At 37.1% G+C, this 15697-nt stretch overlaps 1 protein-coding gene across 1 annotated transcript; it reads right to left on the reverse strand.

Moving 5' to 3' along the window:
- Positions 1-5587: 5587 nt before the first annotated feature.
- Positions 5588-8008, reverse strand: LOC145125172 (putative UDP-3-O-acylglucosamine N-acyltransferase 2, mitochondrial). Its single transcript, XM_079060664.1, has 9 exons — positions 7683-8008; positions 7197-7404; positions 7036-7112; positions 6894-6943; positions 6720-6784; positions 6512-6634; positions 6345-6411; positions 6156-6227; positions 5588-5833 (listed from the first exon to the last, which is right to left on the reverse strand). The coding sequence occupies exons 1-9, from the start codon at positions 7876-7878 to the stop codon at positions 5777-5779; spliced, it is 915 nt and encodes a 304-aa protein (XP_078916790.1). The 5' UTR covers positions 7879-8008; the 3' UTR covers positions 5588-5776.
- Positions 8009-15697: the final 7689 nt, after the last annotated feature.

The following is a 15697-nucleotide window of genomic DNA, read 5'->3' on the forward strand; positions in this document are numbered from 1 at the left end:
GCTAGAAACACTTACAATGTTGAAGATCAAGAAGAAAAGTCGATGATACTTGAGAGAGAATTGAGTTTTAGATCTTGAAATTGTGAAAGGTGATAAATAATGACTAAGTGTCATATTTATACCCTCTTTTAGGGTTTACGGCCGTAAACACCTTTGTTTAGGCCGTACACTCCAATTTCTTGGAGTTTTGGGTCATTATTGTTGCACAATAAACCCTAGGTCATCCTCTCTCCTGTCATCTCCTGAATTACTAACTTTAAAACACTAGAACTTAATCCAATCAGCCTGAAAGTTAGCAGAAACTGTTCTGACTCTTATTGAAGTGAATGGTTGTACAGAATAGAAATTTCGGGTTGTCATACTTTCCTTCGTGCATTATGATCTGCATTGGTGATTTAAAGTGCCCCCACTGGGCGCATCTCTGTTTCCTTTGTCTTGCACACCGCGACTACATCCAGCCGTGATCTATTCGCCCATCAAGTGGTTGAGAATGTGGTTTATGGCTCTAAAGCGGGGAACATTTTGAGGATGCATAGGGTCCATGAAGGACTAATTTTGACCATGTTGACTGATGTTGACCAAGTTCTATGGTACATTTCTTTTTCCTTTTTAGTTTAGATCATCCCGAGCTCATTTTAGTCTTGTTCTAACTTGAGGACAAGTTAGGTTTAAGCTTGGGGTGATTTGATAGCTTATTTTATTTCCTTATTTTTATTAGTTTATTTTAGATTTTTAGATCTTTTTATCATTATTGCATTGTATTTTATTTATTTTCTTTAGTATGGATCGTACCGGGTGCTTTTTATGTTGCATGAGGTATTTTACAGGGTTTTGGAGCTTATCGCGATTATGGATTAAAGCGAAGACGGACTTGTGGGCTCTCGAGGCGCTATTGGGCTTGGCGGATCCACCAAAGGAGATTTGGGCTTAAAAAGATAAAGGCTTGGATGAAGTGGGCTTGTGAAGATGGATCATGGATAATTAATTTTGGGTTTGGAGAATCCACATTTGAAGCTAAAAGATGATTGGTTGATTTGAATCACATGGATATGGAGGGGACCAAAGGAATCTTTGGTAGTGGAAGGGTGGAGTGGTGGAATGAAGGACCAATAGCATTACAACAACATTTGCGCGGGTGGAATTTTCGTCGCGCGGGTACCCGCACAACTGCCTAGTTTGGGCATTTTGGTCATTTGGCTTGCCATTACCTTGGGGGATCAGATCTATCAGCCATAACTTCGATTTTACACCATTAGAGACCTGGAGGAGGTGATTTTGAAGCTCAAAGACTCATTCCTCTTCATCTTTCCAGGTTATTTGGTAGTTTCTTTATGCAATTAGACTTTTGTGATTGTTGTTCTATTGCCATGAGTGGCTAAACTCTTTATATTGGTTAACTTTTTTTAAAACCTTTGAATGTTTGTGGGTTTTTGAAGGATTCATGCTAGATTATCAATTATCTTATGTTTATGGTTCTAGATCATATTTCTTATGCTTGTTTAATGCTTTGATCATGAGCTTGGCACTTGAATGAGCTATTGTTAGTTTATTTCTTTGGTTTTGCATTGAATCATTGAATTAACTTAGAACAAGGGCTTTATGATGGTAAAAATCATCTCTAGTTTATGCATCATAGCTCCTTTATGGATGTGTAAGCATTGACATCCTCTAGGAATTGGGGATTCCTTCTTTCTTAAGGCTAATTAACTTCTTGGGTCCAATTGCTTCAATTAAACCCTTGATCTTGATTAAGAAGGTGTGTTGTGGGCTTCCCCAACCTCCATACTACCTAAGAGGAATCTTGGCATATCATGCTTCATGATTGCTATAACCAATTTGGGATGAATGATAAGCTTCATGTTGGATCCTAATGATAAGCACACAAATGTTCATTGTGTTGAATTGCCTTGGTTAACCAATTGTTCCCAATATTTGAGCATCTCACTATGTTGCTTAATTGCAAGTTTTTAGTTATTCAAGTCTTTTAGTTTTCAAGCAATCATAACACCCCCTTTTAGTTTAATTGTAGTTAGTTAGTTTATTTACAATAGTTCTTTTAGATTGCATTGGTGATTGAATACAACCATTTCCCCGAGGATCGCTACCCCTTTTTACCATTATATTACGTTTTATTTGCAAACAAAGGGTGTAATTTGCTTGGTGGACTTGACACACCACCACTCTTCGTGATTTGAAACCCTAGAAGCACCTTGTGAGGACATTTCAAGCATTAAAGAGTGCGGTTGTGTGTTTTGAAGAGGAATAAAGAAGATCAAGCTCAACTTGGAGAAAGAAGCACCTTAGATCTGAGATTCATCCTTCTTTTGCAATCCTTTCAAGGTATAAAGCTTGCACCTTTGTCTCTTAATCTTGTAGATCTAGTTATGGGGGTTTTATGTCATCTTTTTGGTCCCAAAAGTCTCATCTTGAGCATGGCATGTTCTGGATGTTTTGAGTTGTCCTTTCAGACCCTAGGAGGGGTCCTTAGCCATAAAAATGAACTCCCTTCAGTAGTTTTGCTCCATGCATCTTGTAGAAGGTCTTAATGGATTAAGACCTTCTGTTAAGCTCTTTTTAGGCGTGGGAAGTCATAAAGTTGGAACCTTTATGACTCTAGGGTGCATTTGGACCGTGGATCTGAAGTATGGGCTTGAGTGCTTAAGCCATTAAGCACTTATTGAAGTTTTGAGATTGCGAGGTTATGCCCCGGGTAAGTGGGAGTACGCCTCGCGTACTCGGTCAACCACCCCGATACTTATTGAAGTTTTGAGATTGCGAGGTTATGCCGTGTACGCTAAGTGTACCTCCGGGGTACGCCCCGCATACTCGCATGACTCAGCTTTGTGAGTGGCTTGGTTGAGTTGACTCGACCGGGTTGACTCATTTGGCTTAGTGGGTTTGACTAGTTGACTTTGAATTTGACTTTGACCAAGTTTTATGAAGTTTGACCTTGAGGGTATTTGTGTATTTTGGGATTTTGATGGAATTAGGTATCGGTTAGAGAGCTGAGACTTTGATTCGGACCTTATCAGTTCTGTTCAGCTTGCGAGGTGAGTTTTCCTCACTGTACCTACGGGTCGAAGGCACCGAGGCCGGCCCTTTGGATTGTTATCCTGGTTTATCGTATGATCGTGTACTGTAGTGATATGTTATATCTGTACCCTGGTAGATAGGGTGTTAGCATGTGGTTGTGATATTTGCATGTTTGTTTGATGTCCGGTTAAATATTTATTAGTTATGTGTATGTCGACATGTCATGGTTGGTTGGGTTGAGGCGGTCCTGCTTTGTGCTGAAGGCCAAGACACCCGGGGGGCGGATAGGCTGAATAGACGGTAGGCCCTGCAAGGCGGTCCAGTCAAGCCGAAGGCCCGGAGAGAGGTCCAGATAGGCTGAAGGCCTGTAAGGCGGTCCAGTCATGCTGAAGACTATGTATGCATGCTGCATGTTACTGTTATATGTTTTATGTGTTGGTACTTTGGGGGAAAGCTTACTAAGCATTAGCTTACAGTTTTGGATTATGTTTCAGGTACCTCAGATGATCACGGGAAGGCGAATGCGTGATCATGCACCTCCTCGTGTTTTGATTCATGATTTTGGGAAAACTCTGATATTAAACATGTTTTGAAAACTAAATTGTAAACAATGATGATTTGTGGGTTGGTTTTAAAAGTTTAAATTTTTCATGAATTTTATGGATGTTACATAATTACATATGATTTATGTAGATAATATTAATTTTCGTCTTTTCAATTCAATAATTTTTTCTCGTATATTTTAATCACATGTGATTTTATATATTTGATCACATGTAATTTTATATATTTAATAAATATGAATATATCCCACAAGCTACATTAATGATTTTATAAATAGATGTGGTGACCATCAACATAACTATATCTGACGTGCTATGTTAATTGCCAAAAAAGAAAAAAAAAACCCAAAATTTGAACCAAAATTGACTAATTCAAAGAATGCCACTTCGCCGTGTTTGGATTCTCAAAATAGGACTTGATTCGGTGCGTAATTGTACGATAATTATAGAAAAAAATTAACATATAGATTTATTGTTATGAATTTATATAGTCTTCCTTCAATTATCTTAATTTAAATTATGTATTTAGAACTTTTCAAAACTTTAATTAATTTTTTTTCAAGAAAAATAAGTAATTAGAAATAGTTTTTTTATTATAACTCTATTTGATGATTTCTATATATTTAAATATTTTTTTTTAAAAATTTTTCACTATTTGAAATAGTTGTAGTATATAATACAAACGATATGATATATGTTTATATACGATTTATTTAGAGAATAATTCATTTAAAGTTATATTTTTTGGATAATATAAAATTTTTTCGTTATCTTTCAATTCACTTTCATTTGTTTTGTATATGTACATAATAAACAACATGCTTGAATTACTCAATACAACCAAACAGAATTATTATATCTGATTACAATCCTTGAAAGATATGTGCTATGGTTTTTTCTTGAAACTATATTAACTGTAAAAAGATATAAAGAAATTGCTGATATGGTTTTAAAATGGAATTAGAAAAAGAAGAATCACATACTTTAGATTCATGTCCAACAACTCTAAAACTTTGGGAAGAGCTCTTATAAAGTTGATCCAACTTTTCTATCCAAGTGGAAGCCTCATTATCCTTAGGAAATGGACATAAGGCCTCTCTTATTTTTCAACATTGGGCACCTCGCAAGGTTTTTCAACCACTTTTATGTTAATGAAACCGGCCATTGTGAATTGCTAATTTTCTTTAGACTAATTGAATACATGAAAACCCCACATACCATAACAAAAGCTAAAAAACTTATTCTCAACTATAATGAATTCTTTACTGGAGGTCTAATGATAAGCATATCATGTAATTCAAAGCATTCGTATATATTGTTTGTTTTGTACTTGCATCCAAGAAGAGAGACATGAATTGAATGCATAGAATAGATTTGATATTGAATGAAACCAAAGGAAAGAGAAAGGCAATAGATTGAATCAAGTATACCTTAATGAAGAAGCATAGATCATCTGCCATTATTTGCTGAGGGAATTTAAAATGGAAGGTAAAGGGAAATCATCTGGTAGCTCGAGTATAAATTTTCCCTTTCCCCTTTCTTTCATGCTTTACTCATGTTTTTCTCATGTTGAATCTTTTGCTTCAGATGAGTATGCCTAGAGAGAAAAAGAAACGAAAAGATGAGCGTCTTTTCACAAGAACAACACTGTCACGAGATGCCTTTTTGAACTGATCCACACTTTTTCCCCTGTCATCCTCTATAAACTAGTTAATATATCGCTTTGCAAGCCTTTCACAATTTGAAAGATAAAGTCCAAATGGCATTGCATGAAATTTTTGAAAGACCCGACGTGGAAGGTCTTACACTCCCGCTCATTTGTACAAAAACGGTGTATGCCTCATCGTTAACATTTAAAAACAAACTGTCCACAAATAATCACCCTCCAACTTAAATTACTTTTGGTTTCTTTGGGCTTCAATATGGTACCATTTTTCCCACTCTTCAAGTCCAAAATCTAACAAACAACTCGAAAATCAGCTACAATAACATAATGAGAAATGGATATTATGAAATAAAATATGACCCACAAACAATGTTGATCAAAATAAGAGTATGGAAATCATTAGTTTCTTCGTTACAAAGACCAACAAACAAATACAAATATCAACTAATGTTACAATATAAAACCAAGCAAACATAATCAACTAATTCACATAGTAACCCAACAAAATCTTTGTCTATTTTGATGTTCGCGAACGATTAGCAACCTGTCTTCGCCATTCATGAATTGGAATCTGTATTAAATAATTAAAGTTAAAACTTACGTTCTGCTTCCTTTTGATTTAATACAGAAAGAACGACTTAATACAGAAAGAAAGTCAGTGATAGGAGGCGAGAAGACTTTCCTCGTTAAGCCCTAACTTTTTACAAATTTGCCATCATTTATTTTTTCCTTCCATTTCCCTATGTTCCCTTTCATTTTCTCGAGTATTTTTTAACATTATTTATTTATTCAGAAAAACACTTTATAAGAAAAATCAAAGGAAACATTTTCTAATCAAACCAAAAAATAAAAAAAAATTAAAAAATTGAAGAATATGTTATGAATATTCTTACAGCGGGGAAACCACCATAGTCACCAGGTTTAGTAATATCCTTGGTCACACAACTACTAGCTGCTAGACGCACCTGCATTATGTTATCCATTTTTTGAATAATTAATGTATTAAATAATGATTACGAAAAATATATAATGAAATTAATAATCTAACTTTTTTAATTTAAAACAAAATACTGAAATACTACCTTTGACACGATGGTGACATGATCACGAACTCCAACCCTTCCACCTAAAGTTACATAATCGCCAATCCTAAATATGAAAACAATGTCACAAATTTTATAAAAAAACTCAAACGGATCTTATTAAATATTAAAAAAAATTTATTTAATCGTTAAAAAAAATGGCATACGTTACAGAACCCGCGATGCCAACTTGCCCACATAACATGCAACATTTTCCAATCACTACATTATGACCAATCTGGACTAAATTATCAATCTTTGAATGATCACCTATCACAGTATCCCTCCAACTGCACAAAGGGTAGATATGTCATTTTGTATAATTAGAAACCTCAAAGTGGATTAACTCGTAAAATGAAAACAATATAAGCTCACCTGCCTCTATCAATGCATGAATTTGCACCGATCTCAACATTATTCCCTATGAGAGCTTTCAGGGCCTGAATATTAAGAAAAATAAAAAAGAAAATGAAAAATAGAATAAATTACAAATGAAATATGAAAACTGGAAGACAATATTATTGAAAATGAACGCAGATTATTACTAACTTGAAGCTTCTTCACCATGGCACCCTCTTCATCCAAGAAAAAACCAAAACCTGAAAAGAATGACTTCATTAAAGATATTTAAAATTTTGAAATTAATATTAAAGCATTAATTTATTGTTTGAGTCAAATTGATCTTAATTACCATCTTGACCAATGCAGACTCCATGATGGATGACACATGAATCACCAATCGTGCAATTAGCAAGTGAAACATTATACCTAATGAAACAAAGGGAATTTAATACTACACTTTTTTAGAGAAAGAAGGAAAAAGTAAAATTAATACTTCAAATTTGATTATACCCTATCTTTGTGGATCGACTAATTGTGACATTGGGGCCAATAATAGCTCCTGATCCTACATGAACATTAGCACCCACAAGAGACCCTGAATGGACTACTGCACCAAAATCTATTGATGCAGTGGGATCAATGCTTGCTGATTTGTGAAACATTCCTCCTCCTTTGTGCCATTTCAAAAATTCAAGGTCGTCACTTTCAAAAGCATCTTCTGATCTTGGATTTAAGCATATGAAGTAATGCAAGTGTGAGTTAGTGATAATTCTATAGAACTGATTAATAACGCAATGCGACCTAATAACATGTTTGTCTAACAAATTCATACCCCATTGGTGCGTTAGTGCGTATGATACTACATTCACCAATGCTAAAAACTATATTACTCATACAGGCATTTCCTCGAACAGTTGAAATGCAAAGATACGTGGGAAAGAAGAACAACCAAGGAATTCATAGTGAATTGCATAAACAACAATGGGTTTAGCTTACCGGAAGTTATGTGTCCGGTTACGCCGGCAGAGAAAGAAGAAAAACTACGGCAGCTGGCAAAAGTTGAGATGAATTTCTCAGGTAATGAAGCTTGCGACACTCGAATATTTGACTTCTGATAAATGGGGTTGAAGATGGATTTTGAGGAGTTAATAAGATTGCTTAATCGCTTGATATGAATTGCCATTAATGACATGTACCAGAAAAATGGAATTGATCACGTATAGAAGCGATCTTGAATACTAGCAATAGTCCAATTATCCTAATTCCTACGTCAATGTTCTAAAACGACTGTGTACCTAATTTTTGGAAAAAGAATAAACCTGTAATGAAGTTTTTAGAATGTTTGGTTTAGTTTATATTTTAGTAATAAATTAATTTTTGTTTACACAAAAGCTCTTAAAAACCGATAAAAGTTTGCATTTTGTCATTTTTAGCCGTTGATAAAAAATTAATTTGATACTATTTTGTAAACTGACCAAAAATATTAAGATTTTTCTACAAACAAAAATATTATTAGGACTTTTCTGCAAACAAAAATCTTATTATTATTATTATTATTATTAAAAATGTAAATAAGTATACTACTTTCTAAATTCGTTATTATTAATATTGTTAATAATATATATAAATACGTTTAAATAAAAAAAAAATATTAAATATATTTTTTAAGGATGAAGGTGGAGAGGATGATGATGCTTTAAATATTGAAATCGTCAATGTCCGTTTGTATATTCTCACTTTATAGATGGTCATTTCACATTTGTTATTATTATTATTATTAAAAATGTAAATAAGTATACTACTTTCTAAATTCGTTATTATTAATATTGTTAATAATATATATAAATACGTTTAAATAAAAAAAAATATTAAATATATTTTTTAAGGATGAAGGTGGAGAGGATGATGATGCTTTAAATATTGAAATCGTCAATGTCCGTTTGTATATTCTCACTTTATAGATGGTCATTTCACATTTGTTATTATTGTTTTCAATTCAGAATATCAACACTTAACAATTTAAAAGAAGTTGTCTACTTGTAAAATTAGTTATAAATAGTGATTTTGCATCATAGACTATCAATATTATCATTAAATTTTCAGTTTTTTTCTTTTCATTCTCAACATGTAAGCTGACATTTCTTATATATATATATATATATATATATATATATATATATATATTCTTCAATCGAGTTTTGGTTCGCAACTAGGATCAAATCAAGATTATGATTGAGTCTGCTATCACATGTATTAGTGGGTGGGCGTGTACTATGTGTGTATGTGTTGTGTGTAAGTATTTAAATTACCAACATGCGTGTTGTCCTTTTTCATTACTTTATTCATATGGTTTTTTAGAAACATAACAGTTGTAATGTGATAAAGTAAAATATATCATATTACTTTTTATTAAACAAGATATTCTAATTAATACTTTTGAATTTTGATATGGGCTATCTATGTAGATGTTTGTAGTGGATCTGTTGGTTTGAAAAGAAATCCTTTTACCCTAAACAATTTTATATACAAAGCGAGAAATCCTTCTACATTAAATTATTTATACACAATTTTACAAATATGCAACTTCTTTTAAATCATTAAGTGTTAATATATGAATTGAAAACAATAATAACAAATATGAAATGACCATATACAAAGTGAGAATATACAAGCAACATTCATGATTTCAACGTTTAGCATCACCATTCCCTCCACCTTCACCCTTAAAAAATGTCTTTAATATTCTTTCTTCATTTAAATGTATTTATATGTATTATTAACAATATTAATTGTTAGGGGTCAAGATCCTGAAACCTATCCATGATCCTGGATCTTAAAGGAGTCTCAGGATCTCGAACATACATTAGGATCCTAAACACCGCCATTATTATTTCCTAACGAGTTTAACGGCTATATTTCTTGTTTATTTCTCACATGTGAAGAAATGGTCAACATAAGACTCATTCACAACAAAAAAAAATCACTTCAAGCATGATTAAAACCCGGGAATACCAAGTGTAAACACATTGCAATTACTAGTTCATCAGGATCCCAGAAATATCAGACTTTTAGTTCCATAACCTAGACTATATATACACTTGCAACATGCATACAACGACACAATGAGCTGACACCTTGGACACCTTGAGCTACTGAACGCTTATACTTGTTTCTTCATCATTTTTTTTGTAATTTATTGTTCAATCAATAAAATCAAACAAGGCAGGTGATCATTATCACCTCCCAATGTTTTATGTCAAAGATCCTATTAAGGATCAAGGGCTTTCCTTGTAAACCACTTGTATCACTTTGATCTCAATCTAATACTTATATTAATCACAACACCACAACCTCTCATATAATTTGGTTTATTTTCATTTGATTGATTTTTTACCAAAAACAATTTGGCGCCCACCGTGGGGCGGTGATGTTCATAATTCTCGAAAATCATGTCTACACAAATCTTCTTCCTCTATTCCTCCCATTTCCTCAAAGAATCTTCCACCACCTCCAAACGGACTTCCCGGTCAGAGGAAAACTCTGAATACCTCTAAAAAGAACACCTCTCCGGTCATCAGCCATGGAAATCCAGGATCCTCCTGTTCTGATCTTTAACAACGAACTCTTATCCATGGTGAAGATGATAAAGAAACAATTGAATCAACAACAAGAGGACAACAAGACATTGCTCAAAGAAATGGAAAGACACAAGAGTAGAGATCCATAAACCGCATGAAACAACACCTTCGATTTTGCAACCTAGGATCCTCGATTTCAATAACGTAGGATCCCTATGGAATCGTCAAGATACTACAAGCATTTTCTCTTTCAATTTAAAAGTCAAGTTGTAAAGACTAGTTATGAGAACTAATTATTGTTCTTAATTCTTATTTTAATAAAGGAAACATGATTTAGAAGCATGTGTTCCTTAATCATTAAAGCATGGGACAAGGGAAGCATAATAAATGCAAGATAAAAGCATTTCGAAAGGGTTTTAAACGCTAGTTAATTCTTGCATGCATGAAAAGTTTTTTTCCTTTCTTTTTCCTCTAATTTATCGAGAACAAAAGAGAGTATGGAGCATAAGTTGCAACTTTTATTTAATCAAAAGCCATACTCCTTTAAAACTAGAGTTTGACTACTAGGGACATGGTGTCCTAAAGTTAGTAAAAACAAAGGGTAAAGAGCATTCTTAAAGGGTTTAAAAAGGTTGCATCTTATTCTTTCATGGGTTAGTGAATTCCAAATTTTAGAGGTTTCTTCTCTCCTTCTCCATGCATTAATTGTATAAGACAAAGTTAAATGATCATGCTGATGATACTTGCATATCTCTTTAAGTAATTACTTGGGTTTTAACATGAATCTTAAGAGATTCTTATCATTACAAGAAGAGGACTATGATCCATATAAAGTTGGCAAATTGTTGCCGGATATCTCTAGAGTGTAACATCCCAAAAATATGATCCAAAAATTTCATTTTTAATTTAAGTAAAACAGTATTCCAACATCATCCATACATCCGAATTAAAACAAGTATATCAAATATCCTAAAATCAGAGTGAAATATCAAGTGCGAAATCCATGTGGTATGTGCGATGCAATCATCCCGAGCTGTTCCCCATGGAACTAGAAGTACCTGAAACATAAATTGAAAACTGTAAGCACAAACTTAGTAAGTTCCCCAAACTACCCCATACCATATATAATAAATTATACACTGGGCCCTCGCCCTCCACCGGGCCCTGCCTAGTATCGAGTCCCACTCGGCTTCAGGCCCCGTCCGACTTCGAGCCCCGCCCGGTATACAACTCTGTTATTCTTAGGCCCCGGCTAACATCGGGCCCCGTCCACTATTCACATACAGTATACATATCACATATTCATTCTAACACATACAATGATCATAAAACAATAGCATACGAATCCATCATCGGGCCTCGCCCGACATACATAGCAGAACACAATACATGCAAGGGTCACGCAAACTCCTAGCATCCTAACATAATCAATAAGGGCCGACATTGGTGCCTTAGGCCCGCTAACCCAGTAAGGAAACTCACATCGAATGCTGAAACTCACTACAGATCCCTAGTTGCTGTCCTGACGACTCCCCGAGCTATCAATACAAAATAACACCCAATTAACACTTGGATTCCATTCAATATCCTATAATCCATACTTAGGGTAAAATTACCATTTTACCGCTGGCCTAACTTGATCCAAGACTAAGGCCAAATCCATAATCTAAAAGGTCCAATACCAAATGATCCTTTAGGTCCCACTTATGGCCAAATTTCCAAATTGGTCCCAAACCCCAAATATGGGCCTTACCCTAAAGCCCAATAAATTTCCTTAGCCCAAAAGCTTGATTTCAGATGGCCCAACTAATCCCCAACCATCTAAGCCTAATACATGACCCAAACCTAAAGCCCAACATCGAAGCCCACTGATTGCGCTACGCTGGGCGTAACCCAGGTACGCCCTGCGTACCAGACTGCTTTGTTGGATCGAGAAGTCCCACGAGTACGCGCATCGTACTCCCATTTATGCTGGGTGTAATCGTCAAAAGGCCAAAAAGTCCATTAAGCACTTAATGCTTAATACCAATCGTTAAAAGGCGAAAAATTCCATTAAGCACTTAACGCTTAATAACTCTTCTGCCGAATCTGAACTGTCTGGAGCCTACTCCGAACCTGCTAAATCAGCTCAGTGGTCTTGAGCACCACATCAGTACTCCCCATAACCCGCTGACTAACCTCGCCCCAACAAATTGATGTCCTACATTTCCTCTCATAGAGCATCTCAAAAAGAGGTCCATCAATGATGGCGTGATAAAAGTTGTTATACGAAAATTCTACTAACGGAAGATACATATCCCAACTCCCTCCAATGTCCAACACACACGCACGCAACATATCCTCAAGAATCTGAATAGTCTTCTCGCTCTGACCATCGGTATGCGGATGAAAAGTTGTACTAAAATGAAGACAAGTGCCCAGCTCGTCATGAAACCTCTTCCAAAATCTGGAAGTGAAACGAACATCCTTGTCAGATACCGCTGATACTGACACCCCATGACGTGCCACCACCTCCCGGATATAGATCTCGGCCAACTTCTCTACAGAAATACTCTCCTAGATCGGAATGAAATACGAGCTCTGGGTTAAACGATCCATAATGACCCAAATAGAATCCACTCTGCGCGCAGTCTTGGGAAGATTCGTGATAAAATCCATAGTGATGTCTTCCCATTTCCATACAAGAATCTCCAACGGATGCATCTTGCCGTGAGGACGTTGATGCTCGGCCTTGATTTCCTGTAAGTCAGGCACGACTCGACATACCATGTCACATCCCGCTTCATGCAGGGCCACCAATAATCATGACGAAGATCCCTATCAGGTACCTTCCCCGGGTGATAAAGGATCTCACAATCATAATCCTTCACCACATCCAACCATCGACGCTGCCTCATGTTCAGATTCGGCTGATCCATCAGGTGCCTCAAGCTCTTGTGATCCATGTAAATAGTACAACGAACCCCATAGAGGTAATGCCGCCAAATCTTGAGGGCGAAAACAACGGCCCCCAACTCCAAATCATGTTTCGGATAGTTCGCCTCATGAGGCTTCAGCTGCCTCGAAGCGTAAGCCATCACGCAACCCCGCTGTATCAATACTGCCCCCAGGCCGGAGATCAAAGCATCACAATAAACCACAAAGTCATCAACACCCTCTGGTAGGGTCAGAATTGGCGCCTCACACAACCGTTGCCTAAGAGTCTCAAAAGTTGCCTGATGCTTAGGCCCCCAACGAAATGTCACCGACTTCTTGGTCAGTCAGGTCAAAGGAACAACGATCTTGGAGAAATCCTGGATGAATCTCCGATAATAACCAACCAAACCAAGGAAAATCCGAATCTCAATGTAACATCCCATTTAAAATATAATAATTTAATAATAAACTCGGAACCCCGAGAAGCGATTTTATTATTATTATATGTTATTATAGTCCAAAATCAGATAATGATTAGCGGGGTGTTAGTTTCGAGAAGCCAAATGGCGATATTTGAATCTTCGGGGGGTTAAAGTGTAATTTCGAGATTTATTTTGCAGAGAATTTTAGTAGTCAGGGGGTGTTTGGTATCATTTGGACTTATATTGAATAGAATTCTTGAGGCTAGGGGCTGTTTGGTAATTAATGAACTTATTCTAAATAGGTTTGTAGCTGGAGGGACTAAAAGTGCCAAATAAGGTTAAGTTTGGAGTTGGAGACGGGACTTAAACCCGTCATCATCCTTGTCTTCCATTCACCCGAAAACCATAACCCTCAATGCTCTCATCCTCCAGCCGCCACTCTAACCTCACCTATCTCCGGCGTCGCATGCCACCTCCTAGCCTCGCCTGAACCGGCGATCACCGTCACTCCTTTGGACCAGTCGAGTTGCAACCCCCCTTCTCCGTCAGCGGCACCCCCACTCCACCTTCCTTCCTTCGACGTCCGGCTGCCTCCGTGTGTATTCTTCCGATCGGATAAGGCAGCCGCCTGCCGCCTCGCTACCCAGCGCCACTCGCGACCTGGTTGTCAGACCATCGGTTGAGGCCGTGAGCACTGCAGCTTCTCCATCGAGACGCTGCCATTCCCCTGCTGTTCGCCGGCGCTGCATCTTAGCTCCGGTGGCGCCATCGCCACCTGTTTTCGTTGAAGATAAGTCGTCACCGGGTCGCGTGTTTTCGGCTCGCGTAGGTCGACGTGTTTGTTGGGCAGTGGACCAAAAGAAACCACCGCCACCACCGCAAGGTGGTGGCTGTCGCCGCAAACCACCGGTGATTGCTGCTGTTGTTCGCCATTTCATGTTATCACCACCGCCGGACGCCACTAGATGGGTGGATGGATCTATTTCACAAATTGCTATCAGAAGTGGTGTATGGTGTTGGAATGGCCGGAAACCAAGGAAGACCACCATGGCTGCCAAGCATGGTGGTAACCGCCGCCTTTGCTGCTCTTCCACCACCAGCCGCCGCGTGCTGGTGGCTGTATGCGTGTTTTACTAGGGATTTAGGTGTGTGTGAGTGTGTGTGCGTTATTTCGGTTTTCAGCATTGTAATTGTAACAAAAGCGGAATAACGAAGAGAAAAACCCAAACCACCACCGTAGAGTGGTGGCTGCCGCCACCGGCCGCCGTGTCGGGTGGCGGTGTGCCTTGTTGGATCGTGACTAGTTTGGATGATTGGGCAAAGGGACTAACAAACCCTAATGGGCCCAATGAGGCTTAATGGGCTTAATGATATTCTAGAGGGCCTAATAGGCCCAATAAAGCCCTAAATGACCTAAAAGCCCAACCATTTGATTAATGGGCTAATATTTGGGTTGGAAACCCAAATTAAGGTTGGAAAGCCCTAATGCCATGAAACCCTAATTTTGGGATTTATCGGGACCGCGCGGGAATTTCTTAATAAACCTAAGATATTGATTAATTATTAAACTTAAAATATTAAATTATAATCATTGGTAAATTAACCTAAAGCAATAATGGACTTAATGAATTAAGTCCTTAATGGATTAAGTCCTTAATGGGTTAAGTAGGAACACTTAACCCTAATAATCATTTCATGTGAAAAACCCGAATTTTGGGATTATGGGCTTGGACTTATCGGGACCCATATGTTGGGCTTTGATTTCCTAGTTGACTTTGGGCCTATGGAGTGGGCCTTGGGCTTGCATAAAGCCAAGCTTGGGGTAATGTAGTAATTATCCAAAGTATGTACTCATGGTTATGTAGTGGAACCCAATTATTAATTGGGTGTTATTTTGGTGTTGACAGTTCGGGAATCTGTCATCCAGCAGCTGGGGTTGAGTCTGCGAGACTTCAGCAGTGTGGGATTGTGTCTAAGGGACTTCAGTAGTGCCAGGTGAGTTCTCCTCACTATATTAACAGGGTCTACGGCACCAAGGCCGACCCTTTATGATTTACTTCCTGGTTTAGGAAGGTTGCTATGTTAGATTTCATCC

This window comes from Lactuca virosa, chromosome 7 (assembly GCF_052849685.1).
Source record: "Lactuca virosa cultivar CGN04683 chromosome 7, Lactuca_virosa_CGN04683_v6, whole genome shotgun sequence".
In the NCBI taxonomy this organism is placed as follows: Eukaryota; Viridiplantae; Streptophyta; class Magnoliopsida; order Asterales; family Asteraceae; genus Lactuca; species Lactuca virosa.

Excerpts from the sequence above, each read along its gene's own strand:
- LOC145125172 (XM_079060664.1), bottom strand. The coding sequence starts at position 7,878 with ATGTCATTAATGGCAATTCATATCAAGCGATTAAGCAATCTTATTAAC. Across the intron at positions 6,785-6,893 it reads CCATGGTGAAGAAGCTTCAA|GCCCTGAAAGCTCTCATAGG; the intron begins GTTAGTAATAAT and ends CTTAATATTCAG. Across the intron at positions 6,412-6,511 it reads GGCATCGCGGGTTCTGTAAC|GATTGGCGATTATGTAACTT; the intron begins GTATGCCATTTT and ends TTTCATATTTAG.